The sequence below is a fragment of the Labrus bergylta genome, chromosome 13, assembly GCF_963930695.1.
Source record: "Labrus bergylta chromosome 13, fLabBer1.1, whole genome shotgun sequence".
In the NCBI taxonomy this organism is placed as follows: Eukaryota; Metazoa; Chordata; class Actinopteri; order Labriformes; family Labridae; genus Labrus; species Labrus bergylta.
This window is the reverse complement of record NC_089207.1, coordinates 27,402,319-27,429,039: the sequence shown is the minus strand read 5'-3', so window position 1 is coordinate 27,429,039 and position 26,721 is coordinate 27,402,319. Positions and strand designations below refer to the sequence as shown.

The 26,721-nt window shown below is 38.7% G+C and overlaps 3 protein-coding genes across 6 annotated transcripts; 1 reads left to right on the top strand and 2 right to left on the bottom strand.

Annotated features, from left to right (window-relative positions):
- Positions 1–9: 9 nt before the first annotated feature.
- Positions 10–6,187, bottom strand: rdh1 (retinol dehydrogenase 1). Its single transcript, XM_020644155.3, has 6 exons — positions 6,032–6,187; positions 5,169–5,204; positions 4,709–5,039; positions 2,167–2,425; positions 1,228–1,391; positions 10–1,139 (listed from the first exon to the last, which is right to left on the bottom strand). Exons 1-6 carry the CDS (start codon positions 6,032–6,034, stop codon positions 910–912), a joined length of 1,023 nt encoding a protein of 340 aa, XP_020499811.1. The 5' UTR covers positions 6,035–6,187; the 3' UTR covers positions 10–909.
- Positions 6,188–6,572: 385 nt separating this feature from the next.
- Positions 6,573–12,131, bottom strand: dhrs9 (dehydrogenase/reductase (SDR family) member 9). 3 transcript variants are annotated; one of them, XM_020644166.3, is made up of 5 exons: positions 11,962–12,131; positions 10,803–11,144; positions 8,733–8,991; positions 8,467–8,630; positions 6,573–6,925 (listed from the first exon to the last, which is right to left on the bottom strand). In XM_020644166.3, exons 1-5 carry the CDS (start codon positions 12,083–12,085, stop codon positions 6,702–6,704), a joined length of 1,113 nt encoding a protein of 370 aa, XP_020499822.1. In that variant the 5' UTR covers positions 12,086–12,131; the 3' UTR covers positions 6,573–6,701. The 3 variants fall into 3 exon arrangements, with proteins under 3 accessions (XP_020499822.1, XP_020499823.1, XP_065818594.1); XM_020644167.3 differs by having other exon boundaries at positions 10,803–11,119; positions 11,962–12,129; XM_065962522.1 differs by lacking the exon at positions 11,962–12,131 and adding an exon at positions 11,642–11,910 and having other exon boundaries at positions 10,803–11,119.
- A 3,185-nt stretch (positions 12,132–15,316) lies between these two features.
- abcb11a (ATP-binding cassette, sub-family B (MDR/TAP), member 11a) lies at positions 15,317–25,959 on the top strand. Of its 2 annotated transcripts, none has more exons than XM_020644174.3 (27): positions 15,317–15,423; positions 15,841–15,920; positions 16,023–16,035; positions 16,130–16,172; positions 16,614–16,855; positions 16,935–17,019; positions 17,131–17,264; positions 17,340–17,511; positions 17,937–18,061; positions 18,137–18,311; positions 18,385–18,498; positions 18,599–18,709; positions 18,803–18,928; positions 19,005–19,208; positions 19,347–19,517; positions 19,618–19,807; positions 20,397–20,466; positions 20,557–20,809; positions 20,904–21,008; positions 21,135–21,296; positions 21,425–21,628; positions 23,140–23,381; positions 23,499–23,655; positions 23,759–23,956; positions 24,052–24,258; positions 24,808–24,954; positions 25,108–25,959. In XM_020644174.3, exons 2-27 carry the CDS (start codon positions 15,872–15,874, stop codon positions 25,306–25,308), a joined length of 3,900 nt encoding a protein of 1,299 aa, XP_020499830.2. In that variant the 5' UTR covers positions 15,317–15,423; positions 15,841–15,871; the 3' UTR covers positions 25,309–25,959. The 2 variants fall into 2 exon arrangements, with proteins under 2 accessions (XP_020499830.2, XP_065818484.1); XM_065962412.1 differs by having other exon boundaries at positions 16,005–16,035.
- Positions 25,960–26,721: the final 762 nt, after the last annotated feature.

Here is a 26,721-nt window from a genome sequence, read left to right as displayed (position 1 = left end):
AAAAAAACATGCTTTGCACAGAATTTATTTTTTTATGCAGCCTGTATACAAACTCAAATTGTTGTAGGAGAGAGAAACACATTTCTATAGAATGAAGAAAAAAATGCCTTCTGATATTTCTTATGCCAATTCGTGTGTTAATGTTTTCTTTATTCTGATGTACGATATGTATATCTTTGCACTGATGCTGCTGGTAGAAATGTTAATAAGTTGTATATTTGTAAATTTGAACAGTAAGATTTTCTCAGAAAATATCGTTGAAATTGAGCCTACACACAATAACCGACATAAAAAAAGAGCCGCATTCTGAATGTACAGTTCTGATATGATCAAAGGTTATTTAGTTATATTTTTATTGCCACTGAAACAAAACTGAAGATGTATTTACTCCATCTTTGATGTTTATATACCTCATTTCAGGGCTGGAAACTTAAGGCAACACAAACACTATTAGATCGAAAACCTTTGCCATTCATTTTTTGATATCTGCTCCAGTACAAACAGACTTATCGGCTAAAATATACTCATCATTTCTACCCTATATTCCTCACTCTTTGTGACTTTTGAATCAACGTGATCATTTGAGCAATGATATTGGATATTGGCCAAAATGGTTTGGAGCAATACTTGAATGTGCCCATGTTTGTCACATGGAAATGAATTTTTTGTTTATGTTGATTAGCACCACGAGACCCAAGGATACAGAGGTAGACAGATGTTTTATAAATTTATCACAGAATGATTTATTTTGTATAATAAGGACAAATGAAAACTGTATCGGTGATCATCCACAACTTGCCCGTATGGTTTTAAATTGCTGCTGCTGAAGATGAATGAATAAATGTCCTGTTTTATAACGCAGTCTGAAACTCTTTTTATTGTCATGAATCATACAGACTCCTACAGTGCCTACTTGACTTTTCTTTCATCCTTAGGTAAAGGGAGAAGCGCATTTACAACAAAGTCGGACACAAATGAAGGCAGGTAGGACAGAGGAATCCACACAAACTTGGCATCCCAGCCTGCGCTGTAACGTATGCGTGGGAATCGAGCGGTCAGTGCGTGCTGCATACACCGGGTCACCTTAGAGAGGTCTGGACTGCACAGGATGCCCATGGAGAAGTCCTGGGATTTCAAATCTGAGTGTTGACAAACAAAAAGGAGAACGGAGGCATTTAGAATATTTCCTTTGGTTGATTTGTTTCTGGATGTGATGTTTCCACTCACAGTCATCAAAGTATTTCGCCCCGTAGGAGTCTTTCACGTCCTGAGAGAGGTGGGCCCACAGCCTCCTCAGGTCAGCTTCAATAAGATCCAGCTGTGTAACACCTGTCTTAAAGAAACCAGGCTCGATGATGCTCACTTTGACCCCAAACTGTTTCATGTCCCTCCTGGGAAGAAAAAAAAAGACCATTGTGTTTGGTTTAGCAAACTAAAAAAGCTTTTTTTAATTTTTCTTCAGAGCAAAATTAAATTGAAAATTGAAGTTACAAACGATTTTCAGAAAGTAAAGACATACAATAAAACAGGTATAAGACACAGTTGTCTAAACATTCTCATAACATGAGGTGGTAATAGTGGTGAGACAAATAAACATTTCTTACCAGAAAATTCAAAGCATGGCAAAGCCATTGTGAGTAAAAGTAATATGCCGTGATTGGGTAAGCAAATAGGATTGTTGTTGTATACATATCTATAGTTTTTTTCTTTAAACTATCTGTAAGGAAATCTTTTTTTAAAGCAGTTTGAGGTCACGGCAGTATTTAAAAAGCTTGCAGATAACTCCACATATCAGCCTTTCAAATACACGGGAAAAGAATAAACCAGTTGTTCCCATCATTTTGGCAAAAGATTTTCAAATTTGTCTGAGTCACAATCAATTCTTACATTGAGCAACCAAATCCCCTCTGAACATATCTGATTTCATGCAAATAACTATAACAGGTAAGCGGCAGAAAAGAGATTTACAAAAGCTGTTCTGAGGATTTGTAGTCAGAAATGATGTAGGCATAAATGTATTTATGATTTCTGTCTGGAAGCCAAACTGCTCTCTCTGAAAACTTTCCTTGACTCCATAGAAACTTTATTTGTTGTGTTATTTGTTTCACTAAGCTCTTTAAAGTATGTCCTAATCTTTAAAGGCCGTTTGATAAATCCTTTATGTACCTGAGGGAGTCAGAGAAGGCCTCCACTCCCCATTTGGACGGACAGTATCCTCCACCAATGAGAGACAGTCTGCCCAGGATGCTGGCCACGTTAACCACCCGGCCCTGAGCCTTTTTCAGCAGGGGCAGGAACTGGAGGGTCACATCGATGACTCCTAACAGATTCACATCCAAGACCTTTGTGAAATCCTCGATCTGCATCCAGTCTGTGGGGCCGATGGGTACGGACCTGCCTGCATTATTTACCAAACCCCACAGACCTGCAGAGACAGAGGAGGAGGATACTGTTGTCAACTTTTAATCCCAGTCATTTCTCAGCAATTGCTCTTAATCCCCTTCATAAAAACGAGTTAGATCATTTAGACTACATCATTTGACTGGCTATAAACTGGAAAAACACTTTTTAGTCGTATCAAGATTACTTCTGCACACTTCAGATGTTCACACTTTGTAGTCCGGCTCACTGATAACACTGCACTGCTCTATTACTTATAATTCATCAACAAAACAACATGAGCCGTAGCTCTTCTGTGGATTAGTTTTTGTATGTGACTTTTGATTAGATTTTTTTTTGTATTTGATTAGTTCTGCAATCAAATGTTGTTTTCACTTTTGCCAAAACTGACCTTTATTTTCTCAATGAAAGTGGCAGTTCGTACTGTAAACACTCCTATGAAATGCGGTCAACAGTTGTCAACACAGACAGACTCCTCAGAGAAGCTTTCATTGGCTAATTACATGCAAGCCAACACTGATTGGTTGTTAAAGTATGACCTGATGTTTGTTTGTTTTTTAATCTTAAAACAAAGCAGGGCGCTCACAGACACACAATTACTCATAGGACACATACAGTATCAACTTAAAGGTGCACTGTGGAGTTTGGGTAGAGAAATGTGAAAGTTGGAGAAGTTTACAGATTCAGTGGTTTATGTTCATAACTCTATACTCAAACTAACTGTCCTCAGAGGGAAATCTGGTCTCTGGAACTGTTTGATGATAAAATGCTACACGAGAAGTTATGGAGGAGTGCCTGCAACAGTGAAACCGTAACTCTCTTGGTAGCTCTTTAGCTCCAAACAGTGTGATCCTTTTTTTCCTTTGAATAAAGTTTGTGTATTCAGTTCAGAAAATATAGAATAGAATTGTTTCACTTCTCCAAATTTCAAATTTCGCAACCAAATCTACGTAGTGCACCTTTAACAATGTTAGTGACATACAATGATCAGAATGTGTTTTTTAAACCAAAATCTTTATCAAATATTGTTACATACTGTAGCTTTAAGACATTACAATGATTAGATATGCATGTGATATTCTGTTTAGTCTGTTTGTTTCATGTTCACTTGTAAAACTTCATGATCATAGTGCTTTCTCAATCTTGTTTTACTACCTGTCATAGTTCAGTTTCGGCTCTGATTTATGCACACCTGTGTCTCATCTTCATTTGTCAGACCTGTATATCCACTCCTGTCACCTTGCCTCCTCTCTACCTTGCACATTGTCATACTAGTGTGTTCAAGCTCTCCAGCCTTGGTTTCAGTGTGTTTGGTGGCTGCTTTCGATTTCCTAAGGATTTTTTTTTTGTTGCCCTTACTTGGTTGTTTTTTTTTTTGTCCTCGCTGACTTCTTCAGTGTTTGATTCAAGAATGTCAAAAAAGTTTTCTTGCTAACTCGTTTTTCTGGACTTTCCTCTGGGTACGAACCCCAGATACAATTCAATGGGAAATTAATCATTTCTTTTTGGAATTTCCAAGCTAGAATCTATTATATCCCACCAACCATCCAAAAAACATGGGTGTCTTACTTCCTCCTGTCTGATAAAGTAAAGCATATCAAGCTTGAACCAGAGGATGTCTGCCTTTTCCTCATTAAAATGACTCAATGACTAATCAATAAAAACAATTATCTAAAGTTTCATCTCTAGCTTCCATAAAACGCTCTTCTTTCATTCTAACCTTACCAACCTCATCTTACTATGTTATTATGTTTTCACTTTTCTTTATTATATCTGTATTGACACCAGCACAAACCCTGCTAAACTTAAAGGGGACATATTATGAAAAATAAGGGGGGGGGGGGGTTGTTGCATTTAAAGAGACACACACACTAAAACAGAGCATTCTGAGAGAGCTGGTTTATACAGGGTCACAAACCTCCTCTGGTGCTTGATTCATGTTATATTTTGACCAAAGCACAGCACAGATGTTTCATTTAGACCACAGGGGACTGTTTGAAAAGGTGGAGAAGGGGAATAATATGTCCTCTTTAAATTGTAAAATATAAAAACTTGCAATGTCCAAATATCCAACATAACTATGGAGGTTAAGTACATTCGTGATATTTATGTCCTCCGCTTAACCAAACTCAAGTGGACCAAGCATGGTCACTAAATCCAATAAGAAATCTTAAAAGATTTAACCCTGTAAGGATCAACTTTTTATGCTCCAGCTTGTTTTGCTGTTTATCTCCTCCAGTGCCTCGCTCTGACTGGCACCCCTATCTCTGTGAGCATGTGTGCCCCCCCACCATCCATCCTGCCTCACCTCGATCTCCGACCTCTCTGCTCACAAACTCCACCGCCCTCCCGATGCTCCCACTGTCCGTAACATCCAGCAGGAGGGTCTGAAGCCTGGGGGAGGCTGCAGCAGCCAGATGTGTCGCACCTTTATCTGTGAGACACGCAGCGATGACATTGACACCTTTTCCATCTAGCTGTCTGGCCAGCAGGTTCCCAAAGCCACTGTCGCAGCCTGTGATCAACACATGCTTCCGCCCGAGGCCGTCCACCCTATAGGAGTCTCTGATGAACCAGCGGATGGAGGCAAGAGTAGCCAGAAGTAAAGCACAGGACAAGGCCAGGTGTGAGAGGATTACCTGAAACACACAATCACCAGCTTTGAACTTTTTCTTCTTCTAAATGTTCTACTCATATTATTAATGACAGGTTAAACAATGTAGAAAAATAAAGGAAATATTTTTGCAATAGAAGAGAAATCCACTTACCTCTAATAAATATGTTGTCAGATTCTCAGTTGACACCTGAGAGAAAACACAAGATGGATTTGTTTTAGTGTAAATCCAATATCCCTCACACAGAAGCAAGGAATGTTTAGATTTTAATTAGCCAATGTAACAATGTTGGTATGTACTTTACTTCACTTAGAACATTTTTTACACTTCCTCATACTTAACTACGTGTGTCTGACTGCTTCTGTTGTCAATTATGTTTCAATGAACACGTACAAATTCGTCAGCATTGTTTTGATCTCTAAAGTAATCATGTCCCCTCAGATTGAGGACTAAATCTACCTAAATTACCACAAAAGCAGTTTGCAGCTATTTTCAAGCTTTGACGCCCTCTAGTGGGGTAATGTGGTAATGACAAAGCCAAATGCGAGACCTCCGTTTTATGAAACATTAAATCAACCAGTTACTTTTCAATTTATAGTTTAACATACAAAACTGGAGCAGTGTTTAAACTACGTGCTGAATATTAAAATATTATTGAACTACTTACAACTAAATTTTGTCAATGATGTAGATAGCTGCTGAACCTTTGCACAAATAGCCTACATTAGATGTTTTACTGAATCTTGAAAATGGCGCTCATACTATTTCAAAACATGTTGCTTTGTGCACCGAAACACGAAACCCTATTTTACTGAAATGGTCCTTTAATATGACCCACAAAACCACAAAGTAGCAACATAACTCATTCTGCTATTTGAATAACAAAATAGTTAGTTAGCTAATTTTTGAACTGATTTGCTAATATCCACACACTAGCCATGTGAGCAAGCTAGCATCAAAGTCATTTAAAAGGAATGCAAGATCTATAAAATGCACAATAATAAAGGCAGACCTACCATGGCTACAGGTGTTCAGATGAAAGTTTGTAACGTCTTCCTCATCAGGGAGGGTAATGAAGTAATTTAATGCAGCCACAGTCCTCCCTTTGACAACACTGGGAGCTTCTGTTGAAGTTGTGTTAGGAGAAGTCAGTGTGTCTTCTTAAGGAGTCAAGGTCCATGTTGTGAACTACAGCGGGGCTCAATGTTTCATCAGCATGGGAATTGTGTAATACACAAAACAAGATTACATGACCTCTGGTTTTGATAACTTCACCTTAAAGCAACTCTAAAAAAAAAAAAACAGTGCAGCTATAAAGGACACACCATTTACACAAAGAAAATCCTGCCCTGTGTTTGACATTTAAGGAAATTAACAACATATGAACAGAAACAGAAAAGCCAAAGTTCTCCCAGAACAAGAGCTTTGAAAGATGTCATGTGACTCGAGAAACAAGGTCGTTATCTCTGTGATGACCTTTCACTTTCTTTAAGACCTAAACATTAATATGGCAGGCTTGATTGTGTCTGCTGGAACATAACAAAGACGACAAACACCTTTGTAAATTCAGAAAACTAGATTTATTCAATGATGTAACAGTCATATGAAGCCGTCAGTGTATTCAACCTTAAAGTGTGAATGCTCATAGGTTGTTCTCGTCATGTTACACCTAAACTGTCAAGAACGCTACAGTACAGACGCTGCTGGTTTGGGACTATTTATTCGAAGCATTCTGTCACAGATGCAGCTCGGCATGTAGGACAGAGGTAGCCAGATCAACTTGGCGTCCCATCCAACGGTGTAGCGAGCCCGAGGATAAACGGCAGAGACGGCATGCTCCATACTGTTGACCACCTTCATTAGGTTCCCGTCTGCGAGCTGGTTAATCCTCTTTTCACACAACGCAAGAGCTGAAACAGAAGACATTCGTTTCATTTTTAAGCATGCACGTTCCTGGATGGGTAGAATACAGATGATACTGTGCGATAGGATAATATGATACATGATGTGATGCAATACACTTTATTGACCCCTCTGGAAATTTGGTCCATTTTGTACGCTACCAAAAACGGGATGCCATTGAAACATTGAGCTGCTGATGCACAGCAGACGAGCTGAACAAGACATCTGCAGTTTTTCAACAGGTAAGCTCATAATTCAATAAAAAGAGGAAAACATTTATAGAAAACTGAAATTCTATCGTGGAATATTTTCTATCGTCTATTTTCTCACATATTTTTTGTCATGAAAACCTTGTTGGTTATATATATATATTATTGTATACAGTTCCTCAAACAGTGGTTTATTGCACCAGGGGTTAATGGACTTAAAGTTTCCCTGATTTAAGGAGCTGAAAGTTGACCATATACAGATCTAGAGTGTACCTAAAGACATGCTGGCTTTAATGATGGAATCATCCTAGCTACAGTATAAAAAATAACAAATATCATCACCGTTATGGTCAGTATATGTCCTATTACGCCTCACATCTTTCTTCTAAATACCTCACTTCATCACCCAGCACCCCTGGGTGGGGTTACGGTTCAAACTGTGAGCCTAAATCAATGTCAATCAGGTAAGACCAGCAGGTGAACCTGAATCTGTCGGGAAGATAAGACTATATTGAAAAGGCGTGCAGAGTAGATAAAATCACCCCAAAATTTTTTTAGGTTATTTATATTTTTTTATAATAATGTATTTTTTTCCTGCTTAATGTCAAGTGTTTGTATTTCTTTTGGGTCTTTCTATTTGTATTTTATTTAATCTTTCTCTGTAATTGTCAATGGTTTATTGAAGTGATTCTGAAATGTTCTATTTAAATATTTATTTTTCTCTTTTGATGTCTTGTGTGAAGCACTTCAAATTACAGTGTTACTGAAATGAGCTATAGAAATACACTCAACTTGAATGCCCTTATTAGAGGCACAAAAAACAAAAGACTCTGTCTGCAATTTTCTCAAAAATCTACTGCTGGGATATTAACTAGAAGACTAAAAACAACAGATGAGGTCGCTGCACTGTCCTTACATGACCTGTAGAGTTAATTTTTGATTTGAATGGATTTTTACCCCCCAAACTGTCTAGGTCCAGGACAGCTGACTTCTCATTTTAAAGCACACGCTCAGATTTTCATTTACTACTCATCACTTCAATACGTCACTCCAAGCTTTGTTAATTTGGCCCCGAAGAGTCTTCATATACTTTTAGAAGTTTTGGGTTTTCTACTCTGTTTAACCATTTTTAGGATATAATTAAACAAATGTAAACTACGTGCACTTCAGCAGATTTGTTCTTTTTATTCTAAGTGAACATAGTAATTCACATTAAACGACATTCATTTAAAGTCTTCTGGTTGACTATAAATGTTCAGATGATTTGTGTTGAACAATAGCAAGCAATTAAGAAGAAAACAAGTGCATAAGTACTTAATTAACTAAGTGCACTGACTCACAATTGTCAATGAAATTACGCCCATAGTCGTCTTTGACATCCGGAGGTAATCGGCCCCAGAGTTTAGTCAGGCTGTTCTGCAGGATTGCCACATCAGTCAAACCAGTCTTGAAGAAGCCGGGCTCGATGCAGGACACTTTGACTCCGAAGTGTCCCATGGTTAAACTGAAACACAACAAATTTAGACAATAACACATTCATAAAAATCACAATGCTTTGATTAAAAAAAAAAAAAGAAAAAAAAGAGAAATGGACGTCTCCTCTCACCGTAGGCTATCACTGAAGGCCTCCACTCCGTACTTGGACAAACAGTACGGTCCCCCAAACGTGGTGATCCTCCCGAACACGCTGGCCACGTTCACCACTCTGCCTCTGGCCTTCTTGATCAGAGACAGGACGCTCAGCGTTACATCGATTACGCCCAAAAGATTGACGCCTATCATGGACTTGTGATCCTCTATAGTGAGCCAGTCATCAGGACCAGACGGCACACCGACTCCAGCATTGTTCACTACAGCCCACAGGTCTGGAGAAACACAATAACACACGTATGGGGATTAGCTTGATAACACACTTGAGTTTGGGGGGAAACCTTTTGAGTGACACAGAGGGAAACGAGAGGTACAGTGAATGACTTAGCTTAGCTGAGCAAACATAAGAAACAGCTAACTCTTCTCTGATTGAAACTGTAATCCTGCTGACGGGCATCAGTTGTAAAATGAATGAGATCACAGCAACCAGTGAAGCAATTCACCATCACTTAAAGTATATACAGGTTCATCTACTGTTTCAGTTCATTCATAAATACAGTTTAAACACAACATGTAAAATGTTAGTAGAATGCCTCATGAGATGCTTTTAGTGAATTTTATTACTTCAGATTCATCTTCAGCTCTGTCATCACTCCATCTTTGTACTGTTAAAATAATACAGCACTGGTTTTGTTCAATCTTCTTTAAAAAGGAGTTTTTTTTTTAATATGGTAATGAAAAATAATTAAACTTAACCAGATGCCTCTATAAACCAACCGTCACTGTGAATATACATATATATGTATATGTTATTTAATTTAAATGATCAGTATACTCACACTTATTTATGTAAATACTGTAATTGACATCTTTATTGACCCATCTGTCACATAACTGCATTTTTCTTATTATCATATAACTTCAGCATCTTTTGCACTATTCACCACTGCACTGTTTCATATTAGTCTTTTCTTATTATGTTTATTGTTGATATTTAATGTTGTACCTGTTCATAAGAGAGCACAGAGAGAAGTTAAATTCCTTGTGTGTGTAAGCATACCTGGACAATAAATCTGATTCTTATAAGACCTACTAACAGTCTCTTTATTGTTATGCATAAAAATTGCTGACGCAGGGTAGATGTCTTAAGAAACAAACTTTCAGCCCCTTCTTTTGAGGGAAACTGTTCAAAATGGGCTCCACCAGCATGTTTTTATTAATGCACAACAAATCGGAGCACATTTTAAACCCCGTCAAGCTTTACGGTCAGTGTGGGAACACACAGTCCAATGTTACTGTGATGCTGCTTGGACTCTGAGAAGGCAAGATGGGGCCAACAGTCCTGTCCTGGAAAGGGGCTTTAACAGATCCAAGCTAGTTGTACCCCGCCTTTATGCTAAGCTAAGCTCAGCGGTCGCTTGTTGTAGCTTCATGTGTAATGGGCAGACGTAAGAGGGGTATCAATCAGCTCACCTGTAGCTCTTTTTTTTAAGCAAACATGCAAACAGGGAAGCATCTGACCCTGTTTTACACATAAATAATGTACAAGTAGGGGCACTGGTGGGAAAGTGGTTAGTGCACACGCCCCATGTATGGAGGCTTTGCTCCTCCAAGCGGGTGGCCCAGGTTCGAATCCCAACTGTGGCTCCTTTCCCGCATGTCGTTCTTACATAATCTCTCGCGCCCTGATTTTTGAATCTAGCCACTGCCCTATCTCTCCATAAACGGCACAAAAAGCCCAAAAATAAATCTTAAAAAAAAATGTATATTTTATATGCAAGTATATAACATCTCTTAACTGCTGGTGACTTTAAATATATAAGTATTGGTGAATGGACTTGAGCTTGTTTAGCTCTTTTTACACCGCAGGCCACACCTACCCATTCATACAACATTTACACACTGATGGCAGAGTCTATGCTGTATCTATCTTCATTCATTCACATTTACACCATGGACACCTCGATGTGTGACTGCAGGAGCTGGGCCTCAAACCTTTTGGTTGAAAGACGACCGACTGTACCACTGATCCACAGCCACCACATCACAGGTTACGCAAAATGACCTCTTCAAATAACAAACTCACATTTCTCTCCAACCAGAGTCTTGATAAAAGCTGCTGCTTTGGAGACACTTTCAGAGTCGGTGACGTCCAGGTGAATGGTCGTCAGTCGGTCGGAGGAGGTCTTCTTCAGCTCGTCCTCGCCTTTCTCAGTGTAGCAACCTGCGATCACACAGAAGCCCAACTGGTCTAGGTGCTTGGCGAGGAGATTCCCAAAGCCGGTGTCACAGCCGGTGATGTACACATATTTGTCTGCTTTGTTGTGCACTCGTTTCCTCTCCTTGTACCAGCGATAGACGAAACCGAAAACAACCAGTCCAAGAATTGGCAGGAACATGTTTCTATGGCAAAGACAGAAAAAACACACTAAACCATAAGCATGAGCTTTGATATGTTCAGAAGTCTGACACAGTTTAGTGTCATTCTGAGTTTTCTTATTATGATGTTACTGTGATGATTAATCCAGAAATTAACTAAATTGACTTTCAGAACTCAGAAAGTGTCGCTGCAACATGTAGCCTACATTAATTTCACACTTTTTAAACTTTATCCTTATCATTACATCTGCTCAATTTCAAGAAGTGGGAGAAGCTTCCAGATTTTCTCAGAGACCAGGCTGATCTTTTAAAAGTGCTTGTTACATCAGCACAACAGTCGCAAGGTTTTTGATGTTTTTAATTGATTCAATACTTTGTAAAACTATGGTTTACTGGAAGTTATAATATCAATCTAAGGTCAAATAATGTTATCAAACTTTTTTAATGAAACATGAAGCCATTCATATTTAGAAGTAGGCCTATCTATGTGCAGAGTTGAGAAAAGTCTCAGTAAGAAGGACGCCCACCTGTGGAGATGTTTCTTACCTGTGTGATGCTGAAATACAAGTCGGGACTTGTACAACCTTCATCTTGAGCAAATTCTTCAGACAATATCAAGATATCACAAACACAGCACAAACCGAGCAGGTTGTTCAGAGCTCCACAGGTAGAAGTGATTCAACACTTCACAAGATGGAGACGGTTTGCTCTCTGTAGGCTTATTCATCACCAGCTTGGTATTCACACATGCGGTTTTCACGATTTACAGGCTAGACAAACATTCAGCGAGCACAGACGTGTTAACCCGGTTACACGAGTTTAACATCACTTCACAGTGTGTAGAGACAAAAAAAAAGAAAACTTACGTGGATATTGTTCTTCAGACACAGCACAAACGCGTCCGTGAGGCGTAACAAGATGTGAACGTCGAGGCGTACAACTGCACAATACTGAGAAAGTTTGATTTTTTCTCTTTTCTACCTGATTCATGAATATGTTTAACTGAGACTTCCGGAAAACTCAGGTGTCAGGTACTTCCAGGTACCTCCTCTTCTCCACATGTTGTGTGAACATTGCCATCTACTGGACACTCAATGGTAATGCCAGATAGTCCGACTGCAATCATACCTATTTTTTAGCACAAAACATTAACAATTATAATAATAAAAATAATGATAATAAACTATATTTATGTAGCACTTTTTCAAAACAGGGTTACAAAGTGATTTACAAATAAAATAAAAGATAAATTGAAGGAAGACACTAATTATAAAAGTTCAAGAAAGCCACAAATCATATCAATCAAAAGGGGAAAAAAACAATTTAAAATGATTCAGACCACCGAAGATAAAAGGAAAACAAAAGATGAAACATTAAAGCGATCAAGAAAACAGTAAAGAGTAGCCCATTGATTGTATACATTTTCAAGATAGCCCAATATTACTGTATTTCTTAAATGCAGTTTGTGATAATGCTAATGTCCGGTTTAGTATTTCATTTTCAACATATTACAATAATTCATATGTCTGTTTAAAATAATATTTTGGGAGTGATTGAAGCTCCTGCTGAACTAGTGCATCACCACAAGTTGGCTTGTTGAGTTTCATAAACACTCTGTGAACATACAGTATTATAAACTGTGATCATTGTATTCACCTTTTGGTACTTCTACTCGACCTCAATAACCCTACAATAGTAGAGTGGTAAACCTCTGGATTGGGCAGTAACACAAAGCGGCCACCAGATGGCGCCATACTTCAGGTAACCGATGTTATAGTTTTTTTCCCCACTCTAGTAGTCAGCAGCATGCTTACTTCTTGAATCAAATTTGAACATTTTACAATAAGTATTATTATTTTAAAGCCATCTCACGTTTTCATATTATATTTAATACAGTTATTTTATTAGGCTTTTTAAAAAAGGGAAATGGAAAACTCTGTGCTAAAGCAAAGAAACTCTAGAAACGGATAGCCTAGTTTACAGGACATTTCTGAGGTCGTTAATCCATCACTGCTTCACAGACTTAATGAGAGCCAGTGGTTTTTTGGCCTTTCAACAACAACAACAACAACAACAACAACAACAACAACAAGAAAAACAAAAAATCAAGCTAATGTGGAATAAATCAAAGAATCTGGTAAACTTGATTTTTTTTTAGCATTAGTGATGCTAATAAATTGAGATAATGGGCTTTTAAAATATCACTTTTTAGTTTTGTCAACAAACCAACAAAATGATCACCACAGGCAACACCAACAATATGTAGCCTACCCTACCAATATTATGCTAAGCTAAGCTAGTAGTAGATGCCTATGTGGTAGATGCTTATGCGCTAGATGTGTAACATCACCATATAGGCCTGTAAATAACCCTATGGAAGAGCAGGTCAGTCTCATATATGTGACAGCAGATCACTACTCATTTGATGCAGCTTAGTTTAGCCTACAGTCAAAAACAAAGACTCTTTTGATCACATAAATATCCTACTATGACAGTGAAAAATAATCCGTCATCATCATGTATTCAAAATCTATCAGAAGCATCAAAAGGCTATATTAATACAGGCTACAGACATGTGATAGGCCTTCATGTTTTTCTAGATTTATAGCCTACAGATTGTCAAACAATGGGTATCCCTGATCTATACAGATATTACTCATTTATTTCATTTAGGACTTTACAGAAGAATTTATCTAACCTATAAAGGGGATTTCTGGAAGTATTTACAGCTGAGGAGAAGATTAGTCCATGGACTGAAAAGGGATCAGGAAGAAGAAAACAAGGTTCAGACGTGTCTGAATTTCACTTGCACTCAGTTTATATAGGAAAATGTCAAATGTCAAAACTAGAATTAGTGCGTTTAAGATTATTAAAAGGCCCTCGACAGCGAGATAGGGAGGACTGCATGATAACTCCATGCTCCAAGGGGCTGTATGTTTTTTTATTCTTTTTTATTTTTTATGTTTGTTGACTCATATCCCCAGGCATTTCTAAAGCAGAGTCTGCAATGATAATAACAGGTTGTATTGTAGCAGCCAGGCTTATTCTGCACAGGGTTACACAAGCCAGAGTTTCCATAGTGGCTCAACTTCACGACAGCTGCCTTTAAAAACATGATTTTCAGACTAAAAATGTCCAAAACAAAGCTAAGAAAACATGGAAAGCAATAATAGCTTTTATTAGGGGGGTAACATCTTAGACAGGAGAGTATTGGCAGACATGAATTGTGTTATGTTTTGAAAATACTGTAACTATGATATTTAGAGTGCTGTACAAATCATTTGAAACTTTGTTTTGTAGTTAAAAAGATCAAATACATAAAAACTTAAAATGTTAAAATATATCATTTTTAAATATCAGTTTTCTTGACCCATTTTTGTTGACACTGATACGGTAAGGCAGACTTCTCCTCGCCTGCAGCTCTCTAAGGATGATCACAGTGAGCTTCCTCCCTCCTTCCTGTGCTATTATCAATCACCTGTTGTCAATAATAACCGGTTGTAAAAAGGAGCAAACTCCGAACCAAGGCCTTCTGCTTCTTGTCCTAGCGGGCATTAACCCCAAACCTGTACTTAATTACTTTGATTGTGTTTCCTTTTGTACATTCAGTAAATTAATTAACCCTTATATGTGAAATGTTTTCAATAATAACTGGTTGTAAAAAGGAGCAAACTCCAAAACCAGGCCCTCTGCTTCTTGTCCTAGCGGGCATTAACCCCAAACCTGTACTTTAATACTTGTATTTCCTTAATTAATTAACCCTTATATGTGAAATGTGACACATTGCTGCGTGGGCCAGATTTACAATTAAGCCCCTGTTATGTTATTTTCTTTATATGAACAGTAAGTACTTAAGTTAGTTATCTTCTAAAATAATAATTCAAAAGTCTGCATCACGTGTAATTGGATTGAGTGTTTTTGACACAAATTGACTCAAATGGACTCAATCTTTATCAAATTAATTGGACTGTATAAACAGAGACACTATCAGACCATAACAGACGGCCTTGCGGCAGTTTAACCGACTTTACAATCACTATTACAATGTCATCACATTCTTCGAAATTTCACGTGTAAGTGGTTAGATTTGAAGAGATAATGGTTTTACTAATGATAATATAAACTTTGGTTTAATGATTACATTTTGCCTCACAAAGGCAGTCTAGTAAAGGTCACGCTGCTGACACAGGTCTTATCACTCTAATGGGGGCGTGGATAATGGTAAGGCAAGGCAAGGGTTACTGAAAAATAACAGAGCTAAGAAAGGAATTTACTCAGATGAGCCTCAGTGATGCAGGTGGACTCCTAAAGCAAACAGAGAAGTTCAGGTATGTTACAATTTCATTATTTGCAACTTAAGCTGCCACACTGTGTTAATATTCAATTACACTGGCTATCACCTGGAACATCACTGATAATGTCAAAACCTGTGTCCTTTGTCATGTGTAAAAAAGTGAATCATCATTGAGCAAATCTATAAGATAAATATATGTTTATAAAAAGAGAACATTTGTTTTGAGAGATCATAAAAAAATAACACTGCACATACATAATGACATTTTTTTTAGGAATAATAAACATCTAATCTATTAAAATTGAACTTTGTAGATGATTATCAACAATCTGACTCTGAAAACTCGGTGAAGGTGACATTATTTTGAAATGGTAGTAGATTAGACTGAATGGATCCGACTGATTAACCTCCAAATCTAAAATAAGAATTTGTTTTGACTTCACCTTTGGAGGTGAGGACACACCTTTCTCAGAGACGCAAACATGAAGAAATCAGTCAAACTTGAAACGGCACCGGGAGAAGATAAAAAAGGTGAGTGATCTTTATCCTTGCCAAAAAAAAGGGACACAATAACAGTAATGTTTTATTATATAAAAAAAGAAAGTCTTAATAAAGTTTTTCCTCTTTTTGCAGACGTTGAGAGTGGGTAAGTTTGTATTGCAAAAACAAAAAATGGATTCAGACCACAATACATTTGCAGTTTTAAAAATATTTAAACTTAAATTAACTTTTTTTTACAGAGATGAAAAAAAAAAGACACCCAGTGTGGGATACTTCCAGTTGGTAAATATCATGTCTTTATTCTTTTTAAATTTGTCATATAAAGATAAAGCCCATCCAACATTTTCCAGACATTTTGAACAGAGCTGAAAACAGTTTTTCTGAGCTCATTAAATTGTAACTTTTTAGATATATTGTGTCCGATAGACGCTACACATATACAACATTTAAAGTAAGCTCAAACTTAAACAGCTACAGCAGTAAAAATGCATGAGGCTAATGCTAATCATGTATAATTGTAAAACACAAACAGGGACTATTTTCCAGGCTTTTCAATCGATGCTTTCAGTAAAATTTGGCTCATGATACTTGGACTTTCACTTGAGTTTGTGTAGTTTCTCAGTGCATTATTGATATCTTAATGAGGTGATACACCTAAACACTCCTTCCAAACTTGTCAGATGAATAATTAAAAAAAAATCTACAAATTCCTTTTTTTTGCAGTTTCGTTTTGCCACTCGCAAAGACGTGGTGCTGATGGTGGTGGGGGGCTTGTGTGCCCTCATACACGGAGCAGCTTCACCTCTCATGCTGCTGGTTTATGGCATGATGACAAACACTTTTGTGGCTTATGAGTTTGAGATCCAAGAACTGAAAGACCCAAACAAGACATGCATCAATAACACAATCTATTGGAGAAATGAGTCAGTATATGAGACACCTGAAAACAGCACTTTGTACTGCGGGTGAGTCTCACATTTAGAGTTAATGGGATTAATGATTCAGAGAAGAGCTGCTGTTAGATTCATTTTGTTGTCTCTGCAGGGTGGATATTGAAGCACAGATGACCATGTTTGCATACTACTATGTTGGAATTGGGGTAGGAGTTCTGGTTGTCAGTTACTTTCAGGTGAGTATTTCGTCTTCATTTTAAACCCTCTTAAGGCATTTTGCTTTATGATATTGTAATGCATATTTTCACAAACTATAAATGATTCTATTCTCTGATTTTATGCTGTAGATCGCCCTCTGGGTGTCAGCAGCTGCAAGACAAATTCAGAGGATAAGAAAGACTTACTTCAGAAAAGTAATGCGGCTGGAGATCGGCTGGTTTGACTGTAACTCTGTTGGTGAACTGAACACGAGGATATCAGAGTGAGGCCTCTTTTATCTGCATACCGGCTCTTATCAGTGTTATCAGTGCTTCAGTGTTTTTTTGTTTCTCTACAGCGACATCAATAAGATCAACAACGCCATCGCCGACCAGGTGTCCATCTTTATCGAGAGGCTCTCCACGTTTGTTTTCGGCTTCATGGTTGGATTCATTGGCGGGTGGAAGCTGACTCTGGTGGTCATAGCTGTGAGCCCCCTCATTGGTGTGGCTGCTGGGCTGATGGCCATGGTGAGGGGACAGATGTGAACCAAGTGGAAAAAGATTTCACTGATGAAGAAAAACATGGAGAAACTTCTTTAGTGAACTTTAAGAGGTCCTTTTAATCAGGTTATGAAACAGACTTTAAAGAATAGTGATGCGTCTTTATGACCTATAGCAAAATAGCCAATCAGCAACAAGATTGACTATTTCTAAATTCTTATTTGTATAATGTCTACTAGGGGGTAGGTGTCAGACAAGTCAATGTACACCATGCCGAAGACAAAGCTTTTTTTCTACCAAAACGAGGGCTTCAAAAACAACACAAACCAACATTTCCCTCAGTAGCCTTAAGTAGACATTTCTCTGTACTTTAGATTTTTGAGCTTTTCTTCATATGCCACAAAGTTTAAATAAGTGATTGTTTTGCATCATTGCCTCTGTTGTGGCTTTAGGCTGTGGCCAGGCTGACGGGACGAGAGCTTAACGCCTATGCAAAGGCAGGAGCGGTGGCTAACGAGGTCCTGTCATCCATCAGAACTGTAGCAGCTTTTGGTGGAGAGGAAAAAGAAGCTGAAAGGTATTTTTTTTTTGTTTTGGAGTTAGACTTTTTTTTTTGTTGTGCAAATGATGAAGAGCCATTAATTTTGTACAGATATGACAAGAACCTTGCAGAAGCTCAGGACTGGGGCGTGAAGAAGGGCGCAATCATTGGCGTTTTTCAAGGATACCTTTGGTGCATCATTTTCCTTTGTTTCGCCTTGGCCTTTTGGTACGGTTCTAAACTGGTCATCGAGACCAAAGAGCTCTCTCCTGGTACCCTCATTCAGGTGTGGAATTAGATACTTTTAACTATATGGACTCTCTACGTGCACTTGAGTTAACTGTTGTCTGTTATATCAGGTGTTCTTTGGAGTGCTCATGGCAGCGATGAACCTGGGACAGGCCTCACCCTGCCTGGAGGCCTTTGCGTCTGGACGTGCTGCAGCAAAGTCCATCTTTGACACAATTGACCGGGTAAAAATCAGGATGCTAATTCAGACTGTGATGCAGTGACAGCTCATTTGAAGAAAATAATCCTCATAAAAAAAGCATTTCTGTTCTGTTACATTCACAGGAGCCAGAAATTGATTGTTTCTCAGAAGGAGGTCACAAATTGGAGAATGTAAGAGGTGACATTGAGTTTCACAATGTCTCCTTCTTCTACCCGTCACGGCCTGAAGTCAAGGTATAACCAAACCCTGGATTAATACTTAGCGTAGATGTTTTTAGGTCAATTTCTCATTTCTCTAAATGTAACTTTACTACTGCTTTCTTTCAGATTTTAGATGATCTGAGCATGCAGATCAAAGCAGGGGAAACCACCGCTTTTGTAGGACCAAGCGGATCAGGAAAGAGTACCACAATCCAGCTCATCCAAAGGTTTTACGACCCAGTGAAGGGAATGGTAACAATCTGATCAACATCAAATAAAAAGCCTAATGCCTTCAGAGTACTGCTATTTATACAGTTCTGTTTCTCAGGTAACTCTGGACAGCCATGACATACGCACTCTAAATATCCAGTGGCTCCGCTCCCTCATCGGTATAGTAGAGCAGGAGCCGGTGCTGTTTTCTACAACTATCGCAGAAAACATCCGGTATGGTCGACCTGGAGTCACAATGGAAGATATTATTAAGGCAACTAAACAGGCGAATGCTTACAGTTTCATTATGGATTTACCACAGGTACGTTTACATGTTCAAAGATGGTATAAAAGGAATTATAGGGCCTTCAGCAAATTCCAGTCAAACAAGTGAATTTGTTGTGAGATTATAGAGCCGAAAATGAACATGCTGCTTCTTTTTTTTTTTTTTTTTTACAAGAAATTTGATACTCTGGTGGGAGAAGGTGGAGGTCAGATGAGTGGAGGACAGAAACAGAGGATTGCAATTGCTCGCGCTCTGATACGCAACCCAAAGATCCTGCTGCTAGACATGGCCACCTCTGCCCTCGACAATGAGAGTGAGGCTGTTGTCCAGGAAGCTCTGGATAAGGTGAGCCACTTTCTGCTCATAGACTACGTTATTGAGATCACATTGAAAATGTATTTAAAAAACCACAGTTGCGGTGTGTCATATTGCTTTATATTTACAGGCGCGAATGGGCAGGACTTCTATCTCTATAGCCCACCGTCTTTCCACCATTAGAAATGCAGACGTCATCATTGGATTCGAGCACGGACAGGCTGTGGAGAAGGGAACTCACGGTGCGCTGTTGGAGAGGAAAGGTGTCTACTTCACCCTGGTCACCCTGCAGAACCAAGACACACCCAACACACTCAAAGGTAAGACTTATGGAGGGCTTCACATGATTATAAACATGAGATATTTATCTAATCAAATATATTCATTTTGATCTTTTGGTCTATAAAATTCAGTTTGTATCAGAAAAAAAGGCAGACCAGTACTGAACACAACACATTTCAAAGCTCTCAGCAGTAGACATGTTTAGGTATGTTTAAAATGTGTTTTGTCTGTCATGTATGTGGATGGGTTGTAAAGTTACTTTTCCCCCCAAGTCTCCACACCAGAGTTCAAAACGCAGACAAATGCCTCCTTATTATTTTTAAGGTCACAGCCATCTGAATGTCTGTTTTCAGTTGCAAGACAGCACCAGATGATATGATGATGAGATGATAAGAAAGAGGCTAATGTAACCTGCAGGAATTTCATTAGACTCAATGACAAAACACAATACATGATACTAAATGTAAGAGGAATAAAACAATAATACACTTCCTCACACATGAACATGTTTTATACCTAAGTCATGCAAGATATAGTTCTTCATAAGCAATGGTAGTTATTCAATAATGACAACTCTCATGATTCCCCACTATAGTTAACTGACCTGTACTGATTTTTTTCTGCAAGATGAAATGAGTGAAGCTCTTGATGGCTTTGATATGAAAGCGAGGAGTGGAAGCTGCAGATCCAGTAACAGGTACTGTTAATCAGGCTCTAAGAGACGTTATCAAAAAACGAATGTATTAACATTAAAAAAAAGTTGATTATCTCGATATTCATCCTACAGGAGCCTTGTTCGGCTGAGATCTCAGAGCACGTTATCATCGGGCAGCCTCAAGATCCTTTCAGACATGATGCTCACACCAGGATCACAGGCGTTTGAGGCTAGTACGGCTGAACAGATGGAGCCAGCCCCAGTAGCTCGCATCCTCAGGTACAACCAGCCAGAGTGGCCCTACATGCTGCTGGGCTCACTGGGAGCGGCTGTCAATGGCTCTGTCAACCCAATATACGCTGTGCTGTTCAGCCAGATTCTTGGGGTGAGGGTTTTTGTTCTTCACATATACTCCCGCTGCGTGTGTTGGATTTATCTTGTGTTATTCCAAATGGTTTCTCAAATCTTTGTATTTGCAGACCTTTGCCATTCGCGACGTGGATGAACAGAGGGCACAGATCAACGGGATATGCATTCTGTTTTGCGTTGTTGCAGTGATGAGTGTCTTTTCCCAGTTTTTCCAGGTCTGAATCCAAATTTGCAACATTTATGACAACTAGATTATACATCTCTGGGTACTCTTTTCCAAAAATAAAACAACTGAGGACTGTCCCCGGAGTATGGGCTGACTCTGATTTTTTATACTTTAGGGATATGCTTTTGCAAAGTCTGGAGAGCTGTTGACCCGGCGTCTAAGAAAAGTGGGCTTTCAGGCCATGTTAAAACAGGAGGTTGGCTGGTTTGATGACCCCAGAAACAGCCCTGGTGCTTTGACTACCCGGCTGGCCACAGATGCATCTATGGTGCAGGGGGTGAGTAATGGTTCACTCAAGCCTGTATCTGTTTTCCCAAATTATTTATTACACACAAAAGAGCCATGTTTAGAATTATGATTACAAGATTGTTTTGCATGATGTGCACGGTATGATTTCTTTTGCAGGCAACTGGATCTCAGATTGGCATGATCGTCAACTCACTGACCAACATTGGAGCGTCTTTCATCATCGCTTTCTACTTCAGCTGGAAGTTAACTTTGGTCATTTTGTGCTTCCTGCCACTCATCGGGCTCTCTGGGGTGTTCCAGGCTAAAATGCTGACAGGGTTTGCAAATGAAGATAAAAAATCCATGGAAGCAGCAGGGCAGGTAAGCTCCACAGGACATTTTGTCCACTTAACCATGCATAATCACATGGCAGCCTTTTGTTTTACATCACACTCAAAAAGATGATTAATTTTTTGAAACACCAGAGGGACATCAGCCATATTGTTAGTACGAATTTTCATGAATTCATACATTTGGTAACTTTGTGAGTGAACCATTAGGGATATCATTCTGTCTATCATCTAAGAGTAACTCTTCTCTTAGATTGAAGCTGTAACCATATCTATGTAAAACATCTCATAGCAGCAGAGTTATATTTGGATTGGAGCCAACTGTCTGTTGTAAGCGAAGGTTTGCTAAGAATGAAATGTATATGTCTGACATTTACAAGTCAAGCTGATGTCTTCTTTCTTGCCTTATAGAGATGTACCAAAGTAGCCAAGAATTTGTAGGATGTACCTTCTAGCAGAATATAAGCAAGTCTGTTAACATAGAAACTTTGTCAGTTTGTGATTGTTGTTGTGACTGTCTGACCTCGGCCAATTAAACCGTAGAATAATCCACAGTCTGTTTCACGATTTCATCATTGAGTTTATACAGCCGCAACAACCCCCACCCAACACATATTCAAACAACATATTCATATTCTCCATTAGCTACCATCAGAAAACAGCTATTCTCCTCATTCAGCCTTTCTACAGGATATGTTATAATTAGCTATGGAGACTAAATGCTAACAATACTTTTTGATAGAGTTACACAATATAGTAGAAAGGCATAAAATAAAGACAATCCTAGTTACTGTTAGTGTAAGCCAACATGGTAGGATGCTGACATTAGCTGTTGTCTGACGTTAGCTTCTAGGGTAGCAAACATGTTTTAACTCAAAATATGGTGTCCCTGTGGATGTCTTTCCAGGTGCTGAGGGAAATTGCCCCCATCCTATAATATGGTGACTTGATATCTATGTCTTTGTGAGACCAAAGACTTAAAGAGCCCATATTATGCCCTTTTTGGGGTTCGTATATTTAATCTATGTTCCTACTTTTGTACGTTCACAATAGCTAAAGTCCGAAAAAAAGGGCCTGTTTTCATGTACTGCTCCTCCTTGCTCCCTCTACACTCTGAGTCCGTCAGCTACACTCTGTTGAGACCACACTGTTAGACCCCACGTGGGCCAAGTCTGCTCTGATTGGTCTGCCGATCAGCTCTGTAATTATTGGTCAGTTGCTCAGCATGCGTCTCGGAAATTTCAACACTGCAGGGCTTGCCACAACGAGCCAATGGACTTAGATCAGTGATCTCACACTGACAATGACGTCGGACTGACACATTTTTATTGAGAGGGGTTAAAACCGAGCGTTACATGCGGCTAATGCTACAGCTAACAGGAGGACGTAGGAGAAGCCACGCTTCCGCGGACTTTGAATTTTTGCACATAGATGTGCCTAAACATGCACAGGACACTTGGAAAACACACTAAAGGGCATATAAAACCAGAAAAAGCATAATATGGGACCTTTAAAGTAAACAATGCAAACTTTCTCCCACAGGTATCCAGTGAGGCTCTCGCAAACATCAGGACGATTGCAGGCTTGGCCAAAGAAAGCTCATTTGTGGAATCTTACGAGCAGAAACTCGAGCTTCCGTATAAATCTGCCAAAAAGAGAGCCAACATCTATGGGCTCTGTTTTGGTTTTGCCCAGTGTGTTATCTTCATGGCATATGCTGCTTCGTTTAGATATGGAGGTTATCTGGTTAGCGCTGAGGGGTTACAATACATGATAGTTTTCAGGTTGGTAAAAGTAGTTATTTTATGGAAATCTGTCTTTTTTTAGACAATATGATGTGTTTTCTGTTTTGTGACAGGATGTCCTCATGTTAACACAGTGTTCATATGGTGTTTCCTCAGAGTGATTTCTGCAGTAGTGATCAGTGGCACAGCACTGGGAAGAGCGTCCTCTTTCACTCCAGATTACGCCAAAGCCAAAACTGCTGCCTCTCAGTTTTTTAAACTTATAGACAGAGTCCCTAAAATCAGCACAAACCACACAGCTGGAGAGAAATGGGTAAGTGATTTCTGTTAACAAGCCAAAGCTTACATCATACTGTAGGAAGTAACTTTTCCTTGATGTTACTTTTAAACTTATATGCCTTGTTATCCATCTTTAGGACACCTTCAGAGGGGAAATAGAGTTCCTCAATTGCAAGTTTACCTATCCAACTCGTCCAGATATCCAGGTGTTGAAGGGCCTGGTTGTGTCTGTGAAGCCAGGTCAGACTTTGGCATTTGTTGGGAGCAGCGGCTGTGGGAAAAGCACCAGTGTTCAACTGTTGGAGAGGTTTTATGACCCTGATGAAGGGCGAGTGGTATGTAGACTATTTCAGACATTGTTTGTATTGATCCCAAAAATGGGTTTACCCATTCTAAAGCAACTCTTAATTGTGTTAATCCTTCATTTCAGCTGATTGATGATCGCCCGTCTCATATGGTGAACGTGCCCTTCCTAAGATCTAAGATTGGCATCGTGTCTCAGGAGCCAGTGCTGTTCGACTGTAGCATCGCAGAGAATATTCAGTATGGAGATAATACTACAAGTGTCAGCATGGAGGAGGTTGTGGAGGCCGCTAAGAAAGCCTACCTTCATGACTTTGTGATGACACTGCCAGATGTGAGTGGAAACACAATGCTTAGATATTACTTTGCATGCGTTGCCTTTTCAAACCGAAATGACTAGGTTGTCAATGTAAGCAGCTTTTTTACTTTCAAAATGGTAAGTTGTTTCTGAAACTGTATTGACTGTATACTCTTTTACTTTTTTTTATATATATATATATATATATATATATTTTTTTTTTTAAATAAAATTTTGAACAAATAGGACAAAGAAACATACACATGACAGCAGGGACTTAAATGAGCAAATTAAAGATCACATGGGATTTAAAAACAATTGAAACAAGACATCAAAATATAAGACAGTATCATACATGGACATATCTATATAACAGATTTCAGACATTTAACATGGAACAGGGAATATACAACATAGGCAAGACTGTAAAATACAGCTCCTTTACTTTTTATTGTACTTACCAGACGTTGCAAGACCTCACATGTTTTAACAGATTGTTTCATCATTTGTCTGTAGCAGATAATATTGCATTAACCTTTGTGTGCTCTCCTCAACTTTCTCCACTTTAATCAATACATTTTGAAGAAATATGAGACTCAGGTTGGCACCCAGGGCTCCCAGCTGTCGCGAGGACAAAAACAACGTATTGCCATCGCTCGGGCCATCGTCAGGAACCCCAAAATCCTGCTACTAGATGAAGCTACCTCTGCTCTGGACACAGAGAGTGAAAAGGTAATCTAGTTCTTAAAACCTTAAAACAGCAATAGCATTCATGTATTCCTTAAAATAATAATTGTTCTATGATGTTAACTCTACGTGTTTACATGAGGCACAAAAATGAGTTACTAAAAGACTGGGTTCATGATGGCTCTGTTTTCCCCACAGACTGTCCAGACAGCACTGGATGAGGCGAGAAAAGGTCGCACATGCATCGTCATTGCTCACCGGCTGTCTACGATACAGACCGCTGACATCATAGCAGTGATGTCTTGTGGAGTTGTAATAGAACAAGGCACACATGATACACTAATGGCTATGAGGGGGGCCTATTATAAACTGGTCACAACAGGGGCTCCAATCAGCTAGGCACCTACAAATACATAAAAGTATTTTATGAAATCGTTGCACAGGGCTTTTTGTAAAAATTAAATTGAAGCATTTTTATTTGAAAGCCTGCTTAGTATTTCCTAACATTACAGAGCTTGTATACAAACCATCGGAAGACATTTTATTGCTTTGGCATATACAGGATTGTGTGTTAGAACAATCAGTTTGAGTAATTATGTATTTTATTTTGAAAAACGTTTTATTGTATATTCATTTTTTATTAGTAGATTTTTGTAATGACTTTTGGCCATGTTTTTACTGTTGGAGTCTACTTCACTTGAAAATGAATGTTTAAGCCTGGGCAGTGAATAAATCAGGCCGTCTAAAGTTCAGAGACAGAAAAAAATCTTGAGAAATCCCAATTCTCTTCATTACTTTTTATTAATCCGTGAGGGAAATAATATTTTACAGTCTGTTATTGCATTAGTTATTGCATTGTACATTCAAGATTCAAGATTCAAGATTTGTATTTGTCACATGCTCATACAGATGTGCAGTGAACTGTAAAGACTGTTCCGCAAGGCCATGCAATAAACATTCAAATTACTAATACACATAAATACAGTAAAATAGATAAATAAATAAATAAATATTTTAATATACAAAATATAGAATATAGAATAATGTAAACGGTGTAAAGTGTCAGTGTGTAAAGTGTCCAGGGTGTCAAAGTGCAATGTGCAGATTGGAATGTGTGGTGTGTGTGCATCATGTAGTCACATGATGCACACACAAAAACATTTAACCAAAGTTCGGTCCTATGTAATGTCTCCCTCACACACACAAACACACACACACACACACACACACACACACACACACACTCAAACACGGATGTTTCTTCAAGCTTGGTTTAGCAGGTAGCTTCAGCACTTAGGACAGTTACATCATTTAATGCCAGCTTTCAGGTGCCACTGGATGCTGGGCAACTGAGGGCACAATGTGGAAATCTATATAACTAGAGAGTTGAACTAATCTGCCTAATCTAGTTACATCAGACACTCTGTTCTACCTCATTACATTTCTGGTTGATTAATATCTGAATTGAACTGAATGAACTCAACAACCCACCACAGATTATGTAATTTGTACAGAGCATAAGACATGCACTGAGCTACAGTTCACCAAGAGGGGAGCAGGAGGGAGGCTCTGGATAATTTAGTCCGTCCTGGGGTACGAAGGGAAGTTTAGAAAAGTACAGGGTAGAAATAAAAGAAAAATACATGAAGTATCAAATAAAGGTTTCATAATGCTTCCATGTGCTCCCCTGAAGTCTCTGGAACTCTGATTGAGAAATGTGACACTGCAAGTTACCCATAGGTGTTCAGTTGGGTTGGGATAGGGTGATTGTTAAATTAAAGCATATAATTCACATCATTTTATACTCATCAA